We start from the raw sequence: 21,783 nt of genomic DNA on the forward strand, positions 1-21,783 counted from the left end.
CTCACAAAGCACCAATCAACAAGAGGGAGTCTGACTCGTCCATTGTTTTTACATTCCACTGCGCATGATGGTCACGGTCACTGTGTGTCAAGCTGTTGAAGAGCGAAAAGCTAAGCTTCGAAGCGTGTGTGCACTAAACCCAACCTGAGGAAACCACAGCCTGAGTGGGGACCAAAGTAACCAAGCTGTCATTTTCTCAGTGGCAGGTGTTTTTTTTTTAAATTCTCCAGTTATATAACAGAAAAGACTGAACATATAAAGGGAAGTTACTTCCCAACATGTATCTGTTCCGTTAATTTTAGTTCTTGATTGCATTTAAAAAAAATAAATAAAAAATACTGTACAGTAGAAATTTACCCCACTTGGAAAACTGGAAAAAGAATAGCCTGATAGTAATTTCATATTGTGCATAAATTTGTAGCCTTGAGGCCCAATCACTGTAATACTGTCAAGGTTGTTATCGTTTAAGCTCATTTAAAGGCACGTCTGATATAGTCGAGTTGCTATTATGTGTAAGCAAACCACATACATGCAGCATCCTCTTAACTTCCTGTCTGTAGCTGTTAATGTCAAGAAGACAGAGATCCTTCAGAGATAAATGAGACTATAGGTGCAACTGATTTCACTCACCTAATAAAACTGACTTCATTGTAGGTAAAACATGTGTTTAAATCCTTAAACCTAAATATCACAGAGCAGGCAGGAAAACAGCCAGAGATATTATGTTGATGCAGTTTCAATTAATTGTGTCAACAAACATTTCAAACAGCCTTACACGTGCAGTCAGAATGTACCAATGCAAGCAGATGTTTTTGTAATGTTGACCCTTCATGTTAAATATCTGTGTAAATATTAATATATTTCAATAAATCTTTTTAATGAATGTATCCTTTTCTGTTTTGGAACTCTGATTGTGTTTGTCATGGTTAGACATGCAGTAGTTAGATAACCTGAGGCCATTTGAAGAGTTTAATTTCTCTCCAACTCCAAATGTTAGCACTGAGGCAAAACCGCCCACCCGAATAAAAAAAACAAAAAACATTTCCACAGTAACGAGAAATTTTTCCTGTTTAAAAGCTGCTTACAATAGTTTGCACTAAAGATGTGACTGGAAACTCAAAAGCTAAGACAACAACAACATGTTTCAAGACTATTCTGTCCCTCACACTGTCAGTTTTTTTTTTTTTTTAGGTTACTGGTTTATTATCAGCAAATTGGTATCCATTGAAGCGTTTACACTCGATGATAAAAAACCACAATTTATTTTCATCAAAATGCATTTCCTTCCTCATAGTATAATATTCTCCATTACACTGTGGTTTCAACATCAGTTTTCTTCTTTCCTGCCATTGCTGGTGCTCTTCTAAATATGATAATGAAAATAATGTAATAGCAACAACAAGCCTTGGGCTAAACAGACAGTTCCATGGGAAACTTTATTAAACTTTTAATAAGTAAGTATAGAACATTTTATAGTTCCTTGGTTGACAGAGTACATCAGATGAACTGCTGTTTTTAGAGAATTTGCCAGCATCAAATGAATACTTTAATTTAAATAGGTGTAGAGGTGTTAAATATCTAGCAGAGCTACTTCTTAGTGCTGTGGAAAAGCTCACACGGTGGTCTTGTCAATCATGTCTAACTCTAAACACAGTTAAGTTCAAGCCACTGTAAAACACTTACAAGTTTCTCAGACACTTGAAGCTGCCAATAACTCACCTGAGTAAGATGTCTGTGCAAACCTGAGACAGACGATCGCAGAAGATGGCGGGATCTGAACGTACCACCATTTCAAAGACTGTGTGACGGACCAGCACACAGTCTAATGACCCCTGAAAGATGTCTGTTAATTATGAGGAGCTAACGACACATAAATTGCATTAAACAGTAGTCGATGTAAAGACTGACATTGCATGGTTGCGTTACAGATTTGAAATAATTAATTGCAGTAAAGCCAAAAGTACATTCCAAATGTAATCCTAATTGTAAAAGACAAAGGTGGGAAGACGCACCATCGGGTCACATGAGTGTAGAAACTGTCTGGACAGAGACGATACTCTATACGGACGAACGTGTTTGGCCACACCTGTTTAGTGTTGAATTCAGGTGTTTCAATCAGGCATGGGGCTCAGCCCCTTATCTCCAATTAAGGACAAAAGGGCAGTCCTTTTCTATTCCACCATGACAGTGCCCCAGTGCGCAAAGTAAGGGACTATAAAGACCAGGATTGACGAGTTTGATGTGGAAGAACTTCACTGGACCGCACAGAGCCAGGCCTTCTCATCCAACATCTGACCTAATACATGCTCTGCAGAAAATGAATGTGCACAAATACATATATAAAGACTTTTATAAATACTTTAAGTAAAGTAATATATATGTATTTGAATATGTCACTGTTTGTATAATGATCTGGTGTCTGTAAACTTTTGTCCATATAGCTCCACAGTATTTAATCTCTGGGTGCTACTTTTATGAAGCATGAAACCTGCTGAGTTACCAGTTGTTGTCATCAAGCGCTTAAATACATCAGCTGCTTAGTGCCTCCTAGTGGCTTTGCATCAACTGGTTGCACGGCACCTGTATTATAGTAATCTGAGTGTAATCAGAGACTGCACAAGCTACTTGTGTGTCGGCCACAACCTTTATCTTTACCTTCCAATAATAGAGACAGCTCTGGACAACTTAATGTGTTTAAATTAGGAGCATTGTGTTAGTTGAAACCATGAAACTAATAATCAGACAGCAGCCTCTGTGTGTGAGACTCAATGCTGCATTCAGTGGATCACCAATGGTAAAAGGACGCCCAGATGCAGAAGTGGATTTACACCGTCGAATAAATCTGATAGTCTGTGATTGAAAAGTGGCACATCGTCAAGAAACAACCACATTTGTGCCACCATGCGGCGCCTTCACACTTCGCGATCTCTTGGCTGATTTTTACTCACACGAGTGTGTATAAATAAGTCGTCTGTGGTTTCATGCAAAATGTTGCAGCAAAGATAATCAGATAAGATAGATAAGATTGCACACCTGACAAGAGGGTGCATTTCACACGCGCTGTACATGTGACACAGACACAAACACAACTTCCTGTGTAGTCACGCACAGAGGGAGCAAATGCAAATGTTCGCATGCAAACAAATGTAGTGAATCAACAAAGACAATAATCCATTCTGCCGACTTTGAAATGCTGCAGCTGAGCATTAGATGACTTCTTACTGGTTTTGTTTAAAAAAACAAAAACAAACTCAGTCATCCTCGTTTGTGAGCTATAAACAAACGTTGTGGGTTAAGAAGATGGTGAGACTGAAACAACAGAGAAGCATCTGCAGAGGACAGATAACATCTGTAACAGTCAGTCTGCTTTTTTTTTTTTCATGTTGTCGCTTCACTCACACATTTCTCAAACCATTTTAATGCTAGACCTTACTTTTAATTGCTCTGAAAATAAATAAATTAATAAAATAAAATGTCTAAATATCATAATCCCTTTTAATAAAAAAGTAGAAAAAAATATATATCTATATACATAGTATATATAAACGACTGGTAATGCCAGTTGTTACACTGTTCTACTGCAGTGTGTGTCAGAATGTGAAAGTACCTTATTATTGCACTTTTACATTTACAGTGATTGTCTTTTCAGGGTTTTTCCCCTGCTCGCATTCAGAGAAAAGAGCATTGTCTCGCCGTCCAACCCCCAAAGCTTATGGGAAATAATAACACTAATAATGGCTTGCAGTTTATTCTGTGGGTGAGTGTGTGTGTGTGTGTGTGTGTGAGAATACGAGATCTCACAGTTTATTCCTTGTATGTTTAATGGCAAAAAGAAAAAAACAGGACAAAATAAAATATTTACAACACATAACAGCATGTAAACACAATCCTCTGTACAAAGAAATATACATGCAAAAGTAAAAATAAGTCATCATAAGACATTCAAAATGACATTGCTGCAGTCTTGTTCTATGTGTATTTAAAATATGACATAGTTATGAGGTTTACATCCTGGGTGTGGGCAAACTGCTCCACCCTCTCTGTACATCTTTACATCATGAACAGGCTGAGTTTCCCAAAGGCATTTTTATCACTTAATCTTTTCTTTTTTTATGAGTAGGCTTCAAGAGAAACAAGATAAAATAAAATAATAAAAAAAAAACACTAGAATTTGGGAAACCCAGATTCTTAACAGCAAATGAAAAGGACACAAAATGACTGTAAAGGTCAACAACAGTCACTACACTCAACATTATATTGACTCAAACACAAAATCGGACAGTAACTCCTGTAACCTTCAAATTTAAATAACAAACCGTTATTTTTGTTAGGCCACCGTTCGATGGGGGATTCACTCAAGTCACTGGCACTTTAAAAAAGGTTTTCAACAGCTTTTCAACACAGAGACAACAGGTCATTCAAAAGAAACAAACAAACAAGAGGAGGAGATCTCCTAAGAGGAAGAGGAAGAAACCTGATGACACCAATGGATATTTACCAAATGTTAGTGTTGCAAGATTTGTGTGTCTCCTTAAAAATATAATGCACTCCCCTATCGTTCCATATCCACGGTGGGCTGAGCATTTTTCCATGCAGACCTATTGCTTGGTAAAAATGTCACTTCAAAAGAAAATTAGTAACACAAACACACCAGCATTTACCTACAAAAGCCAAACAAAACCACACAACAAAACACTTTGTGTACAGCTTGGGGAAAAAAAGAAGAAAAGTGAAACATTAGTTGTTGTTGTTGTTGTTGTTGTTGTTTTTTTTGAAGCAATATAACACCTAACACTTTCTTAAAATAAGAATAAATAAAGCCAGACTAAACCTATGTAAACACTCATGTCTGGGTTCTTTGTGCTCTCTTATAACTTAACATGAAAAAAAAAACAATAATCAAAAATAAAATATACACATTTTATCAGGAAATCAGGAAAAGCATAGTCAACTTTGGTATTGTTACAGAAAACAAAAACATAACCGTGACAAAATAAAAGCATAAGTGCCTATATTTTTTTTTTATAGATACACATACATTATTTCTTAAAACCCTTCAGATATTAATACTGAACTTAATACATAAGAGTTAACACAATACAGACATCTATTGCAGTACCAGGTACGTACATGCCTTTTTAGGAATACGGCTACAACACAAGTCTTCATAAATAGTTGCATAAATGTTAAAGCTGCAACATTGCACATGGGAATCAATGCGAAATTACGAGTGCACTTCTAGTAGCGGTTTGTTCATTGTGAATATCTGGGCCGCTGAGGGTCGCAGGACGTGACGTATCTCACCAACTGCATGGGCTCACTAATATTCGGCAAGTGAAATAGCTTTTTTTTTGTTTTGTTTTTTTTTCCCATCGGAGGCAAAAGCTTCAAAAGGAGAATGAAATGAAAGGCAGGAATACGTTATTTACAACTAAGGCGGATGCATGTGGAAACGTGAGAAGCTTTGCCGACAAGCTTTACCACATTTTCACGATAATAATAACTTTTATTAGTGCCAGAAACCAAGATGATGTCAGCTTTGAAAATGTTGGGGCATAAAGATAAGCAAACTATTGCACTGAAGAAAACTACAACGTGTTTCAGAAAAACAAAACAAAACAAGGTTTTGGTCTTCATCTACAATAAATGGACCCTGCTGATGGGTGCCATTTTGTTCACGTCTCAGTTCTCCTTTTCTTTACAACTCACTTCTGTTTTCCAAAAGTATGAATAAAGACGGTTCCGTTTCCTCACTGTACATGGTTTCATTTACAAAAAGTAATCTCTCATTACAAAAGAAAACCCAAAAACATTTTTCATGTGTTCAACCAAAAAGCAGCCTGAATTACTCTTATTATACAGTATTCTAATTTCTCTGTTTAACACTGTGTCCAACATGAGAGTCGAGCTCATGTTGGCTTGTCGAGAAAGCTTGGTTTTCTCCCTGCTAATTCAAAGAGTGAAATCTCAAACAGATTCCAACAGTTCATTCATTGTGCAGGCATACAGACGATATGCCAAGGTTAAAGGTTGGGGGTGAGGAAGAAAGGATTTATCAGCAGAGTAGTCAGTCAGTCAGCAGCAGCAGGAACTTTGTGGCTAAGTGAGGGAAAAGGAAAATCGGACGTCGTGCTGGTGTTTCTCTCAGCAGCTTTTTCAGTACAGCTCATGTGAACCAGGACACTTGTCTACGAAGAGATCGCTGGACATAAATGACTTCCTTCTTAACACGAGCAGTACAGGCTGCAGCTCTCATGTCTACCAAGTGGTCATTTAGTCACATGTGGCTGAGCAGGCGGCTTTGTAGGAAGGCCTTAATGGAGCCAATGGGCCGAACATCGTTCTGGTGTTTTCTTCTCTCGATGAAGGAAATGAGTCTGGAGGTGTCCAGGTGTGGAGGATGGTGATTCTGAGATGGCAGTTGGGTGTGAGTTAAGGAGGCATGCCCATTGTCTCTGCTCATCACACCTCGAGGCTGGAGCCAAGGATCCCGCAAGCAGGACGCAGCAGAGGGTCGCCGCTCCGGCTCACCCTGAAGCAGCAGGCGGACAAAGTCCCTGGCTGCAAGACTCACACCCTGGAAGTAGTCCTCAGGGAAGCTGAAGTCCAGGCGACAGATGTTCAGACATGTCTCCTCCAAACTCTCATCCAAGAAGGGAGAGGCGCCACTTAGTATCACATAGGTCAACACACCTGTAAATGATCCAATCCATTATTACAAATAATACCAGGTCAGTTACAGTCATTTTTGTAAAGCGACACATATTCATAACATTATTAAATACTTAAGGCTATAGTGCAAAATCTTTCTTGTTGTAAGCAAGACCTGACTAATGGTGAGCAGTAGAATACATTTTCAAGGGGGCTTCTTTTTGTTTTTAGTCACTCTACAACCTGTTTTTAGCCATTTGCTTTACAAACACTTTCAATATCAAAATCCTTAGTTACAGACCTAAGCTCCAAAGGTCAGACAACAGTGAGGCGGGCTGACCCAGGACCAGCTCAGGTGCAGAGAACTCTGGACTCCCCAGGAGAAGGTGGATGTAGGAGGAAGGAGGGTTCAGCTGAACGGCATCACCAAAGTCTGTCAGCTTGATAACTGGCTGAGAAGACGCATGTTCCACCACGATGTTCTCAGGCTGCAGAAGCAGGGAAAACATGTGTTGGTTAAGTCATGCATTTAACGCACATACCCAGGGTATTTTGTTTGACAATTCTTTACAAGCTCAACCTTTCTATGTTGGACATAAGTTTAAAATGCAGATTATTATTATTATTGAAGACTATTGTCTGAGACAATGAATACCCACTTGTAAAACATCAGACCATTCTAGACCTGTGCATCTTCACAGCTTCTTGTAGCCAGTGAAAAATCAAAAAGCAGTGTTACACGGCTCTAATCTATTATGTGCAGTCGCTGCATCAACGTTGACTCGTCCAACTTTTAATGTCGCATCTAAAAAGCAATCATTTTCAATACCTCTCCATAACTCCTGGAATACAGTTGTGTATGAACTCTTTTGTCATTCACATCCATGACCAGAGGAAAGTGTGCCATGATCAGTGAGGCAATAAGCTGTATTTACCTTGAGATCAAGGTGTGCTATTCTCCAGCCGTGCAGGTAGTGGAGAGCTTCAAGAATATCTCTGAGGTAGAGAGCCACTTTTTCCTCTGTCAAGTTTCCCCAGCTGACTATGTAGTCCAGGAAACGTCCCTGGTCTGCCCTGAAAAGAAACCCACAATGCATTGGTATGTCATGAACATCTTTAAAATAAAAACTGTATTTACATTCTTCAAACTCTGTTGAGTCAAAACAGCGACACTTAAACACTTACATTTCGAGTACAAGCACATAGCTGTTGACGGTCTCATATGTGTCCAGCATTTTGACCAGGTTAGGATGGTCCAGAGACTGCAGGAGTCTGATCTCCTGCAGCACCTGTTCCCGCCGCAACAGCTTCTTGTTGACGTGTTTTGCTGCAACCGTCCGCTTACTCCCTCTCTGGTCACAGCGCTTAATCACTGAGAAACGTCCCCTGGGGAGTAAAAAAAAAAAGGAAGACACTTTGAGGGAAAATCTTAACCAAGGCACTTTAATTGACCACAAGCACAAACTGACAACTTACAGCTTCTGCTAAAATAATAAGCCATTTCCTTTACTTCTGGGGAAACTTGGACTTTTATTTAGCAGTCACTTTTAGTAGTTGATTTAGCAGTTAGCCCTGAGGAATTCAGCATTCCTAAAATGAAAACGTAAGCATTTTGAGGGGACAAGAGTGGAACACTAAGGCATCCATGCTTCTGCAGACACACTGTCTCTGCATCATTAACTGACAGCTTAATGGAAATAGCCTGTCTGGCTTATTGACAACCAGGAAGAGACCCTGCATTAAGTCAATTAAATGACGTCTGACCCGTGTGGCATTATTGCACTTTTCTGTGTTTGAACAATCAAATGTTTTGTGTATATTTACTGCTCATTTCCCGTTTCTTAGATTTCAGGAAGTGCTGTGGTATCAGCATCTATTCTGTTACAGCCTGGGTTGCAGGTGTCTGTGGTTGACTGAATGTGGGTGTGAGTGTTGAGGTGCATCCTGGGAGCCAATTGACACTGGACAAGGAGGTTTCAAGTGGCCAGATCACCCCTGTAACTGGACCTCCCTTAATCCACTCACAGCCAGACTGACAGCAGACAGACAGTGTGTTTTAAATAAACCCTTACATGTTTAGTTTAATCTGTTGCTGTGTGTGTGACTTATTATGAGAGGGGGAAAATTACAGTCTCGTTAATCATGCTGCATAAAATGCATACAATGTTTTTGCATTTGTTTGGTAAAATTGGCCGCTTTTAATATTATTGTAATGAGCTGAGTTAATGTGCTCCTGTTATGAGTTCATCAGTTATGCAAATGGGTACAGCTGTTTTGTGTTATGCACTATTGTGGTTCAGTGGAGACTTACTGTGGTGGGACTGTCTCGCGAGAGGGGGTGAGACAACGTGAGTTTTGATGTGGTTGCTCTGGTGTGTTGTTGTTGTTGCTAAACTGTACAGCGTGGTCACGGCCAACAGTGAGTTAAGCTGTGTTTTGCTGCAAATAAATGCACAGAAGTTGCAAGCCAGTAATTGCCTCCTTATTCAACGCTGCAGCACTGGGGTGAGCGTTACATTATTATGCACTTTTAAGATATGTAGTGTCAGGACAGCGGGTGAATAAAAACACCCCCAGACTTCCACCTCCACTGGCGAATGGAGTCAAGTACGACGACATGACAGTCATGCAGTGAGGAAAGAACAGGGTTTTCATCTACGCACTCTTACCTTCCTAGTTCAGTGATCTCCGTGTAGTGGGACTCGAAGTTGCCCTTCCAAAGCACTTCACTGCCATCATCAGGAATTCCTGTGAACATTGTATTTAAATTGGTGTTAAGTATACAAGCTGCTAGCCAACAAAGTATGCCGTGTAGATGGTTTTAGCAGACCCAATAATGATGTTTTTAGTACCACAATATGCTATTTCATGTTAATGAAAAGGTAAAGGGTGTATAAGAGGGGCCTCACCTGAGACTATGAGGCTGGCAGAAGACGTGACAGAACCAGCTACATTTGTGGCAACACAGGTGTAAACACCACTGTCCTCTTCGGACACTCCAAGGATACGCAGAGCTGCCTCCCCCGTCTCACTGTAGAAACAAGGACGGGGCGATAAGCTGTTGTACAAGACGTAAGCTTGACGTTTGATGCCAAATGTAGATTTCTGTGATGCTACCTGGGCTACCTATCACTGATTTGTCTTTAAATGTGTGTTTGCTCAGTAAGGTACGGTGGTACAAGGTACGGTGCTCAAACTGACGTGAAATACTTTGCAAATACAAAAAAATGTAAGTGCTGCACATTCCAGCGTGAAGTAAAAAAAATCTATATCCTGTCACCTGTAAGTGATGCTGTAGTGTCCGTTGTTGCTAAGAGGGTTGTTGTCAGGTCCTCTCCAGCTGACAGTGGCCCGAGGTCGACCACACACTTTACACCTCAGAGAAACGCTGTCGCCACTGTCGCATGCTACATCGCTAACGGGGACAAGGAACTCTGGAGGAGCTGAAGAGAGAACATTACGTTTATGGTTTGTAATGTATCTTAAATCCTACATTTCATTTATTTCAACAGGCCCATGACCTTTAATGGGTCCAATGTAGTTGATTATTTTAAAACACACAGACTAAATCTTGACTAAAAGCAACAATGTCAACCTACCATCATAGATGAAGTTGGGATTAAGAAGCTGGAAGGAAAATACCACATGAAAGTTAGATTGCTTGCACTATCTATTGTGTAAAAAAAGAAGGACAAATAAGCAAATTAATCTTGACTAAAAAGTCTTCACTCTTTCTACCTTGACAGAGACTTTGTTGGCCAGGTTGTCTTGAGACTTGCGGTATCCGTTCTCCAGTTTCCTGCCCTCTTTGTCTCTTTTTTCTGATTTTCTGCGGATGCGGAGGGCTGTGTGCCATGATAATGATTTTCTAAAAGAAAAAAAAAAACATCAGGTTTTATGCTGTTTAAAGGTGATAATGATGGGCGGTTACTTTTTGTCTTAAGAATGATCATTTCTCCTTACTTGATGGTTCCTTCTGGGAGTTCGGGTGTGGTGGAGGATGATGTATGTCCTAGCACATAACCAGGAATCCAGCCCTCGGCTGCAGGGCAGTGCTCGTTGGCCGCCCGGTACACCAGGAACATGTTTTGCTGGTTGCTGGCTAGCATTTGGACAACTTCCCCCTGCACCACACTGATCTCATCCTCCTTCACTGCCACATAGTCCTGGGTCACCAACATGGTGGACACACTGCTGCTGCTACTGCTTTCACTCTATCGGAGAAGAGGATCGTGAAATCTTTAATACACAGCACTGTTTGAATACAACACAATGCAGGACTCACTGCACACACAAAGACACCAACCAATGCACATGTTAAAATAGGGATATACGACACAGATGCATATCAGTGGCTTCCAAACAATCAAATCCATGATTTGATTGACGTTAACACACACATGTCCCTACTATTGACGCATGCGGTGAGAGAAACACTGCAAAATGTTCATCTTGCAGAAGATTTGTTTAAACAGCTGTGTTCGTTTGCGGTGATGGCGGCTGAGAAGTCAATATATGAGACAGCAGTTATGTTCTGAGAGGTGGTGAAACAGAGGTTATGATCCTCAGGTCAGAGATGTTGAAACGTGAGGCCTCGTGTTTCAGAGCAGTTTGAAGTTGAGCAACCATCAGCTGGTCTTGAATCAAGAAAACGGCAAGATTCAGACTAAACTGGCTTAAAAGGTAGGCAAAAAGAAGGAAAGGAGGTTAAAAAGAGAAAGAGCGTCTCGTAAGGTGTGGACCAGAGATCAGTGGGTTATTGTACAAGAAGGTTCCAAAGGGAAAACAATTGATGAAAAGGAGGAAAAAGCAAGAGAGACGTGTTTTTAAAATCACTTGGTAACTGTTAGTGTCTATTAGCCGAAGTAGAGATGTGCACGCAATATGGAACTCAGACAAAGAGTCGTAGAAAGCAGATGCAGCAGTTGCTCGGTGAGTTAAATCCACATTGTGTTAGTACTCTCTGGGAGAACTTGTGAATTCTGTGTCACACATAGAGTCGGTGGAGTTAGTGTACACAGATAGCCGTTAATCTCCACTGCAGTAGTTACTGCATTGAATAAGCCATTCTCAGAGCCAGCGGTGAGGTGACTGACTTGACAGCCAGTCAGTGAAGTCAGGGTTAGTCTCTAAATGAGTAGCTCTAGGCCTCACTGAAGCCTGGGCCTTGACTTAGCATCTTACCCCGTTGCTCTGGGTGGATTGTATGGACTGCTCACTGGTGGAGGAGCAGGTACTCATGCGGTCTATGTCCTTACTGTGGGTGGAATGGCGGTGATGAGAGGGCGCCGTCCCATGGCTTCCTCTGCCCAATGAGTCCCCTCCACTACCACTGTCATTAGGGTAGGAGAAGGAACCGGGCCGACTGGCATGAGAGGGAGGTATTGTAGGGACTGTAGCCCAGAAAGTGTTGCATTTATGAGCTGGACTGGAGGGGACAAACATTTCCTTCCCCCCTCCTCCTCCAGGGGACTGAGGCGAAATCAGAGAAGTAACTGTCCCAGTGCGAGGGCTTTTCTGGGGCAAATTCAGTGGAGCCACAGCCATCTGTGGTATTCCAGCTGTTTGATGTTTTGGAGTTTCTTCATAGCCTCCGTGACTATGCCTGCTGTCCATGCTGCCTGATGACCTGTTACTGTTATTACTGTTAGTTCCGTGAGGATTATCCAGCATCCTCATCTTAGGGACCTCTGAGGTTAAAAGCTCTCCATTAATGGTGGGGTCTGAGAAGGGGAGAGAGGAGAGGGGCTGAGGGTGGCAAGGTGACCACATACCTGCTGATCTGTCGGGCCCCTCAGGGCCCGGGGGGTGGTGATGGTGTACAGGCTGGGGGAGGCGTGAGGAAGGCTGGGGGATGCGGGAGGGTCGGGAGCGAGGGCCGCACAGAGAAGAGGAGCTGCTCCCTGATCCTCCAGAGCCACCACCGCCACCTCCTGCTCCCATGTTGGAGGTACTACTGGAGCTGCTGCCTCCTGGTAGGCCTCCAATGCTGCTGCTGCTACTGCTGGGTGGACCACCTGAGCCGCTGCCACCCACATGGTTCCTCTGGTATTCTATGGGGGATGTCAGAGCTGTGGGAGAGGAGGAGGGGCAAGACTTGATTCATCTCACAAAAATTCGTTTTGCCAATGAGGTTATGTTTTTCTGTTTGATTGTTTGTCTGTGAGCATCATATCTCAAAAAGTAAACAATGGATTTAAATGAGATTTTCTGGGAATTTAGGTTATGGCCCAAGGAAGAAATTATTAGATTTTGGTGGTGTTCCGGGAGTGGAGATGGATGGCCTTGGCAGAGATTTGTGCTCTCTAATTGCTTTATCTATTCTATTATTTTCGTCATGCCAAAATAGCCATTGGTAAATAAAAAAAAAGAAAAATATCCAGCATGGTAAGTGTCTGGAAACAGTCTCAGGGACATTGATGACTACCAGGACATGAGGAGAATTTCAAAAAAGTTGTGTTGTAGAAACCAATTTCAGACATTAACTGTACATTCAAAGAGGCTGAATAATTTGTAGAAAAAGCTAAACTTGTAAACAAACTGTCATACCGTTGAGGAAATTACGCTGGTTCTCCAGTATCTGGCTGACCTGGTGGATCCAGACCTGACTGACTCCAGGGCTTGTTGAGTGGAGAGTGTACCTCTCCAGGTTACCACTGGATGATCTGGAAGTAAGTGTGAACTTGCAGGGGTCATCTGTATTTTCCTCGAGACCCAGCCAGCTCACCTGGAGCAGTGGGAGAGGGTGGAAGAAAAGGAGTGATAGGGATAAAGAATTAAAAGAACATAGGGGGGGTCATTTTCTATATCTAGCGTCATTGAACCTTCCCACCCCCTAAATGGGCCTCAATTACCTTGATGCTGTTCTTGAAGAGGTAGCCAGGAGTAGAGAAGCCCTTCTTTTTGTCTATGGGCTCACTGAAGATGACAATCTGTTCAAACAAAAAGATTCTTCTCTCTTTCATTCTGGACAAAAGTCCTCCATCCTGGTCTGAAACCATGAAGGTGTCCTGAAGGAGCAATCGCCCCTGAGCCACAATTTTACCCTAAGGAAAGAAACAGAGGGTTGTTTTCAATAGGTTTCATTACTTAAATAATCACAAAGAACAAACAAAAACAAAATAACAAACTACATACTGGCACTTACAGTAGCTTTGCAAACATGAGCGCACAGTGGCACCTAGTGGCTAAACTAGAAATTCATTTCTACAAAACATAAACAATTTACTTGACTACTTTATCCCATTTAGTACAGTTGCCTGAACACAGACACACACTGAAGTGAGATCTTACATCGAAGCCTTGAAGGCGCCCGACATTCATCATGTCATTGCAGCGCTTGGGGACCACACACATCACCTCCACAGCTTTCTAAAGAGGAATACGGGAGGAAAACAAACCCTTAGAAACAAATTCCCTCCATAAGAGTTCATCAAAACCTCTCCTGCTCCTTTGTGTTGTTCAGGCCTCATCACTTTTGTCTCACCTCCAGCTCGGTTGTGTCCACTCCAGCTTTCTTAGAAATTTTGTGAAGATCCTGTGGAGTTAAAAGGTTTTAAAAAAATAATGATTATGCTGATCAACATGGGGAGTACTTATCTATCACTTGAATGCTACCTGCAGGGTAAGAAACACTGTGGCAGATTTACCTTCAGAAGCAGCTGGTACTTCATTATGCGCTGAACGGGTTTAATGAGCAGGTCAGTGATCTGCAGTCTGTGGCCCAGTCGCTGCTTTAGATCCTAATGAGGGGAAAAATACATTATTATCTCGAGCAAATACTACATAGTGATCAATACAACATGGAAAATTGGTGAAAAGGTTTAACAGTCTTACTTCAAAGTAAGTGTCAATGTATTCAGACACAATGTGCTCTGATTTGGGCTTGTTCTGGCAGTACACGATATACATGTGTAGCCTCCGCTCCTGTAGATGAAACAAGGCCAGCAAAAAAAAAAAAAGGCAGCTTTTAAAATGTGAGACCAAATCTACAGGTTAGAAAATATCATTTTTCAGTCAGTATGTTAGGATAAAAAACAAAAAAAAAGTTAATGCCAAGCAGTTACACACCTGTTTGACAAATAAAGGTGCTAGCCTGTCAGGATCCTCTAAACATTTCTCAAGTTCTGCCAGGAAGAAACTGTTGTCACACCGTGGGAGAAGAGAAACACGTGATTTTATCTGCCCAAGAACGTGACAACCTTTGTGTCTTTCAATACAGTCATTGAAATATATATATGTATGTATATATATATATATATATATATATGTATATATACATATATATATATACATATATATGTATACACTGTATATTTGCAGAGAAATTGAACGATCCACTTACTCTTTGTGCCAGTCATAGATCTGATGGATGTTTCCAAAGACAATCTTGTCTTTTCCTCTCATGTCATCTGGAACTCCCTCTTCTTTCATCCTGCACATGTAACCCTGAGATGACAAAAAGGTGACTTGTTTTTTTAAAATATGCAGCTAACACTTACAAAAAAATGGAACATTTAAAAGCTCAGATTTAATACTTTACCTCAACCACTGATCCCAGATCCCTAACATAGTCTCTTTCGGTCTCCACCAGCTCCAGAAGCACATAACTACCAGACAGAAAACAGAAATTGTCACTGCGCAATACAAACGCGATGCACTCGGCTGTGGACGAACATCAGAAATGCTCCATATAAGCACACAAATGCGGACAAACATGATTAACTGATTGGACTCGAGCAGCTTTTGTTTATCGGAGCGCTAACACGACACTGGCTTATAACTTACTGTCTCCTCTTGAAGAAACCGGACTTGCGCTCCTCCACTTCATCGATGGGCGAGGAGGAGGAGAGGAGGGAGTTGTCGGAGGGGTTAAAGGAAGGCGAGCTGCTGTCGCCCTGCTCCACTGACAAAGAGCTGGGCCGATCTTCCAGAGACTAAGGAGGACAGAAACAGAGGGAGGAAAAAAAGATAAAACCAGACGTTTCTCAGTAAGTGGATGACAGTGAGTCATCATTATATTGGTATGTGGTATGTAGGCCAGTATTTGTTGGACGTGTGTTTTGGGGTGTTGGCCAGAGTGCAAAGGCCATTTGTTGGAACAGGGGACAGCTGGCACAGTGAGTCACAGTCCTGACAGCTGGCGAGTAGGCTATGATGCCATGTGTGCGTGTGTGATTGTACAGACATCAATTAAAATTGTTCCATGGACAAATGTGCCACATTTGTGTGTACTTGTGAGGTTGAACTTATGATTTCCATCTCACCATCTTGCTCTTCACCAGCTCTTCAATGGCACTGACCAGTTCTGCAGCACTGGGCGTCTCAGAACTACTGGGACGACCGGAGAGACGGCAGGCAGACTAAAAAAAGAGAAGCCATACGTTGAAGTATGAGACTTGGACTCTGTGAGACTTGGTGTTGCTGCAGGCATACAGGTGTGCAATGCATTCTCATTGACTGTGTGACGTTGTATGTGATCAGGCTCACCATTGCTGTGTTTGGACCTCGATATTCCACATGTCCAAATAAGGACTGGTGGGTGGGATCTCCCTGATAAAACGGTTAATTGGGGCCAAGTTGGAGCCAAACAGAGATTATGAGGGGGGGGTTTAGGTAAAGGGCAAGCTCTGGGACTGGACTGCTCTTCAAACATGAGCTCCATGATTGATAAAAGAGCTTATACACAGCAAACAGTGTTGCTCAACACTCCACGGGGTAGAGATTTTACCTCTGCAACAGGATCCTCAGTACACAACAGGGGGATTTATCATTTAACCACATAAAGACACAGAACTGCAGAACATGTGGCTGTGGAGTATACACTTCAGCCAGAGAAGTATAATTACACTCCATTAAATGACATTTTGTTTGTGAACGAAAATGAGAAAAAGGCAACACAAAACAAAAATTGAAACAATGAAGGAGCGAACGTGTAGATGATGACATGGTTTTACATGGAAAGATAAGGAAACTGGGTGAGAAGAGAAGCAGAACAGAAATCAACGTAATGCTGAAGGAAGGAGCATGCAACCATCAAGAAAATAGAAGGAAAAGAAGAAAAATGATTAGTGTCAAAGTAAAAGTTTAGCTCTTTTATTGTTAGTGAAATTGTTAGTAAATTATTATTAGAAATTAAATAAGCATCTCCCTAGGAAGAAAAATATACTTTGGGTTTAAGTCTTTGTAAGGTTCTCTTATTTTTTACATTTTTAACCCTGCTCCCAATTATTGTTTATATATTTGTATTTGTGTGCAACCACATCTCGCTGATAAAGCAAATAAATGTGTGGCTCAATTTAAACCAAGTACAAAAACAAATAAATCAGCTTGTTCTGGTTGAGCTGTCTGAGATGTGACTGTACATCATGTCTTCTGCGAAACAATGTCTGTCATCGTCATAGTTACCAACCTTGTCATCCTGAGAGTCAGGCTGAAGCAGGCTGTGTTGTTGGATGGCCATAGGAGGAGGCAGAGGGACGGCGTCAGCCCCCTCTTCCCCTTCCTCCTCGCCACAGCTCTGCATGCCTGAGGAGGAAGACTTGGACAGGGTACCACTGCTCAGCCCCTCATTGCGCATACGCTTCAGGGAGAAAAACAAGGAACAATGACTCTCAGGGACAATCAGAGGCCGAACTGGGTGTTAAAAAATCTCTCAGATTCTTCATCCATTCTTACTTCCTCCAGCGTCTCGTCCTGTGGCGTGGCAGCACTGTCATCAGAGTCCTTCTGTGAGCCAGGAATTATGTCCATGTTCTTCCTTGTGCCGTCACGGTTCTTCTTGTGCTTGTGGGCGAGTTTCTTGACGTGGCCATCCGCTTTGCCAGAGCTGAGTCGCCGCACAGGGCTGGTCAGCCACTTCCTCAGAGTATTCCCAGGACGTTTGGGCCCTGGAGAGCTGTGGGGGCCCAGAGTCTGGCTGGAGCCTGGCTGCAACACGTCGTTACTGGATACAGACAAAGTGTCTGAAGGAGGGAAAGGAACAAAGGAGATTAATAACAGGAATGAGCCCGTATGATATTCAGTATTGGTAACTGTCCGATATCGGTCAAATGATCTGGATTGCATATCGGCCCGTAAAAGAAAAACTTAAAAAACTGATAAAACCCAAAACAAAAAACGCACAGGCTGTAAAGAGACACATACCATGTGACCAGGATATGAGTGAAGAATGCAGTAATCATGTGAGTTGTGGGCTTATTTTTAAGATAAATGAAGAAAAAAGTTAAATAGACATGTCATTTTATAAAAAGTCTGTATTGGTAGATACTCAAGGCAAGTCCCACCAAATATCATGACTGACTGATTGGATCTTTTAGTCTCACATTGACTGATGGGTCTTTTGATTCAGAATTCAACTCTCAGTAACAACTACTCCCTGTGATTAATCATGTCTGGAGTTCCTAAAAATCACCACAACTCATTGTAAATGCATCTAAAAAAAAAATCATGTACTATACATAGCAAATCCATTTTATACAAACATTTATGGTGTAAGCAATCCCTCCTTAAGGAAATGACAAAGTGTGGAAAACAATACAGTATGTGCCTGAGGCAGGAGACTGTATATGGTAAAGATTTATGGACATTTGTTTGTTTGCTTGTGTTGTGTACAGTGGGCAGGCTGGCCCTCACAGTGATGGCTCCTCTGGGAATCTGTAGGAGGAAAGCTCTTGTTGCAGTGGAAATTGAGCAATGTGAAAATAACACGGGATAAAGAGATGCTTGAGGCTTTGTCTGAATGCTCAACATCTGTCTGCCTCAACCTGTCTGCTCATCCCTCCTGTTCTCATTCCTTCCTTACTTTTGTCTAGTCCTCTCATCAACCCGCTCCCTTGACAGGGTTTTCACACTCTTCACACAGTGCAACATGATTACACCACACAACAATGTCTGTACACCACCTTTCACCGCCCCTGCATGACTTCACAGTTCAGCAAAAGGTGATTTGTGATTGGACAAAGTCAATGACTCTGCAGCCAATTCAAAAGAGTGAGATAAAAGCTCTCACCCGAGGATCTGGAGAGCACATTTTACTAACTTCTAAAAAATCCTAATGGGACACAAAGTGTTCCAGGAATACAGTGTTCTCATGAAAGCATCTGAACAACATTGAGCGCATGTATATTCGGGCTGAAGTTGACTTGAAGGTGGAACTCTCCTCCTACATCACTCCGTATTGAATTGCTTGCATCACATCACAGAGAATGAGAAACAATGAGATATTCTTTTCTCAAAATCACTACAATAACTTTAGATTGAAAGCAAGAAAATACTATTTATTTGGGATACTGGGCAGCAGCTTGACTCGGGGAAAAAAAGGTCTGAGAGATTCAGGCTTTAAGCCTCTCCATCATTTATCTAATAAAGTGATTTTAAAACATGCAGCTGCTACCGATTAAGCCACGGGACCAAGCTGAATGGCTTTTTACGAATGGCAGGTGTGGAAATCCTGCCGTCCTTTACTGCACACTTTAGCAAAGACCCGCATTGTTAAGTGAATGAATGCATCTGCACATCAGAGACTGAGCCTCTAGGACACCTTTTTCTTTCTTTCTTTCTTTTCTTTTTTACTGCACTGCTGATATGAAGCATGTGTTTTAACACTGCACGCAAAGGAAGAAGAAAGCACAGTTCCCAGAATAGCCAGCATCTCCCACATCAGGCCATGTTTGTCAAGACTCTGAAGCAATCTTCACTCCTCTCATCGTATAATTTTGCCAAAGCCCAGGTCATTTGATAAAATCTTTCGTATAACCCGAGTTCAGCTAATATTGAGGTGAACAACAACATGAATGTGTTGGGATGTTAGACGGATTTCATCACAGAGATACTGTTGCATTTCCCGGTGACAGGGAAGGGGGAGTGAGTGTTCTGCTTCGGGTATAAATCCTATCCAAAGTTCCCATTTAACGATGGCAGGAGGTGTGAGGGTATTGTGTAGCCTGACCTAAGGCAATCTGATGCAATCTCAATGCTTAGCACACTTGTAGGGGGGAGGGGCTGTGTGATTTACCTGCCTTAACTATTTCCCCTGCAGAACTAAATGAAAACCAGAGTCACGGTCGATTGTTACAATCCTTCCCTGGAATGTTTTAGTCATGGGTAAAAATCATGGCGCCTATTTAAGGCTATAATTCTGATGACTCACAGTTCCTTTGCATTTACGGTTGGTCTCCAAGGGCTATCAAAACTCAACCTTACTTATTATTACTTATAGACCGATACCAATAGGTTTTACACGTTGTTGTTACTACTAAGTGCTGCCTGCATTACTGGGGATTTTAAAAGCCACTTAAGCCATCACACATGTATTGCTTTTTTATATGTAAACCAGACCCCTTTCTGGAATTTTATTAAGACACTGTCGACCCGCGAGAGACGAGAAGAGCGTCTGGACTTCCCATGCAGAGCAAACCGACCGTGTATCCTGCAGACATGCTGGGGTCACAACCTGACATGCCCACATGACTTTAGCAGGTACACCTCAGCTGTTGTACATCACAGGGTGCCCTGCAAGTTCTGCCAAAAAAGATTTAACTCCGTCATTTGATCCCCGTTGAGTTTGTGGTGAGAAGTACATGCATTTATTCCTTTTAAAACATCCAAGGAGTGAGAAAAATCAACGTCTTCATGATCTCAGCTGTTAAGGATATTGACAATATGCAAATTTAGTTCATGAGATAGATTTCAAATGGAACTTTAGTAAGAAGAAAACCATGCATACTATGATTATCTTGGTAAATAAAGAAGAAAGACGCCCACCTCCTGTCCATTATGCGAATGAGTGAAATATTCCCACTCTGACTTTGGTACTTAGTTCCATCTGTGTACTCTGGTTAGTCGGAAGAGGTTGTGTTAACAAGGGTGTCAATGTATGAAACATGGGGTCAGAAGCCTTAACAAATTCCTCCTCAGTGGAAAATAACCTTTGAGACACTCATACACACAGAGGGTATGACCTTGGACCTTTGCCCTGTAGGGTATATTTCATCAGTGAGACATCTCAAGAACAGCTGGTCTGGCATTTGCTCATGGGAACTTTGGTTGCTTGGTGGCTTTTTCTCTTTTAATCTCTTGTAATCATTATTTTCATGTGGTTATCTCATTTGAGTCACAGAAACAGGCAGTTCTTCTGATTAATCTAGTAACTAAACTGCCGCAACTGATGCAAACATGATTCCCAAAGATATCAAGACAAAATTAATAATCCGATGGACTGAAATAGGAGTTTTAAAGATCTTTAACTGCCTCTTCACCTTTCAAGCAGAAATGTGAACTTTCACAAGCAGCACCAATTCCTGGGCTCGAAACAAAAGTAACTGTAACTGCAATTATTAGCTCGTCCCATCACTCCCATCTGGTAAATTTGTCCCATATATTTGAAGCTGGCATTACTCTGTAATGCTGGGAGGGTAGACATCTTATCTTTATTAATATCATCATTGTTTTTGAATTTAGACTAAAATATCAGGCTTTAAAAGTGAAATCCTTGATAATAAGAGCTGCCTATGACAATAACAGACTATATCTTCATGCAACTCTAATGTTTGGCACACAATACATATTACACATGTGCACATGAACAGATGTTCAAAGGTCATGTGACAACATCTACATTGATACTCAATCTGCAGAGGCAAGGGAGACCCATATGTGAACTTCTAATCCTTTCAGTATTTGGGCCGATGGCTCGGAGATGGAACCCACCAAGAGTCCAACAGATGGGTCTCTACTACGTATTCACCGCCGCCATAACTCAGCCACTCCTCCTTCACGCTAATGCAAAGAACATGCCAGATTTACAACTCAGCGTGTGTTTGCCTGTGTCTCAGAATAGGAAGAGAGGGAGGGGCCTGCTGTACAACCGGAGTTAACCCGAAAGGCAGCGTAGCTCCACAGTAGCATGCCTGAGATTCCAGAGGTGTCACCAGGGGAGCATCTTTGGTGTGGTCTTATCTTTCCCGGGAGAAGTGATACAAACACACCGACGAACACGGACATCAGTGGGTGAGGACGAGTACGTGCTCTTAGGGGCAGAGTTGCAGCGCGGGGAAGCTCCGGGGGTTGCCTGACTGATCTGTTAAAATGTGGACAGTGCTAGAAAATTCTTGCCAACAGCAGTAGTCAGGG

General features: G+C 41.8%; 1 protein-coding gene across 5 annotated transcripts in view; it reads right to left on the reverse strand.

Annotated features, from left to right (window-relative positions):
• Positions 1-4,699: 4,699 nt before the first annotated feature.
• triob (trio Rho guanine nucleotide exchange factor b) overlaps positions 4,700-21,783 on the reverse strand; it is an 83,537-nt gene continuing 66,453 nt past the window's right edge. For 2 of the 5 annotated variants that reach the window (XM_044033656.1, XM_044033657.1), the window contains 24 exons: positions 17,329-17,615; positions 17,063-17,233; positions 15,918-16,013; positions 15,439-15,587; positions 15,194-15,260; positions 14,996-15,099; positions 14,722-14,791; positions 14,488-14,577; positions 14,301-14,393; positions 14,138-14,188; positions 13,945-14,022; positions 13,506-13,697; positions 13,201-13,378; positions 11,836-12,722; positions 10,615-10,865; positions 10,390-10,519; positions 10,251-10,278; positions 9,932-10,094; positions 9,561-9,682; positions 9,321-9,399; positions 7,837-8,037; positions 7,587-7,725; positions 6,953-7,139; positions 4,701-6,693 (listed from right to left, as the gene is read on the reverse strand). In XM_044033656.1, coding sequence (XP_043889591.1) covers positions 6,278-6,693; positions 6,953-7,139; positions 7,587-7,725; positions 7,837-8,037; positions 9,321-9,399; positions 9,561-9,682; positions 9,932-10,094; positions 10,251-10,278; positions 10,390-10,519; positions 10,615-10,865; positions 11,836-12,722; positions 13,201-13,378; positions 13,506-13,697; positions 13,945-14,022; positions 14,138-14,188; positions 14,301-14,393; positions 14,488-14,577; positions 14,722-14,791; positions 14,996-15,099; positions 15,194-15,260; positions 15,439-15,587; positions 15,918-16,013; positions 17,063-17,233; positions 17,329-17,615 — 4,229 coding nt within the window. In that variant the 3' untranslated portion in view covers positions 4,701-6,277. Of the gene's footprint in view, positions 6,694-6,952; positions 7,140-7,586; positions 7,726-7,836; positions 8,038-9,320; positions 9,400-9,560; positions 9,683-9,931; positions 10,095-10,250; positions 10,279-10,389; positions 10,520-10,614; positions 10,866-11,835; positions 12,723-13,200; positions 13,379-13,505; positions 13,698-13,944; positions 14,023-14,137; positions 14,189-14,300; positions 14,394-14,487; positions 14,578-14,721; positions 14,792-14,995; positions 15,100-15,193; positions 15,261-15,438; positions 15,588-15,917; positions 16,014-16,142; positions 16,664-17,062; positions 17,234-17,328; positions 17,616-21,783 lie in introns of those variants that run through there. The other 3 variants (XM_044033655.1, XM_044033658.1, XM_044033659.1) reach the window with 3 other exon arrangements.

Source organism: Solea senegalensis, linkage group LG9, assembly GCF_019176455.1.
Source record: "Solea senegalensis isolate Sse05_10M linkage group LG9, IFAPA_SoseM_1, whole genome shotgun sequence".
In the NCBI taxonomy this organism is placed as follows: Eukaryota; Metazoa; Chordata; class Actinopteri; order Pleuronectiformes; family Soleidae; genus Solea; species Solea senegalensis.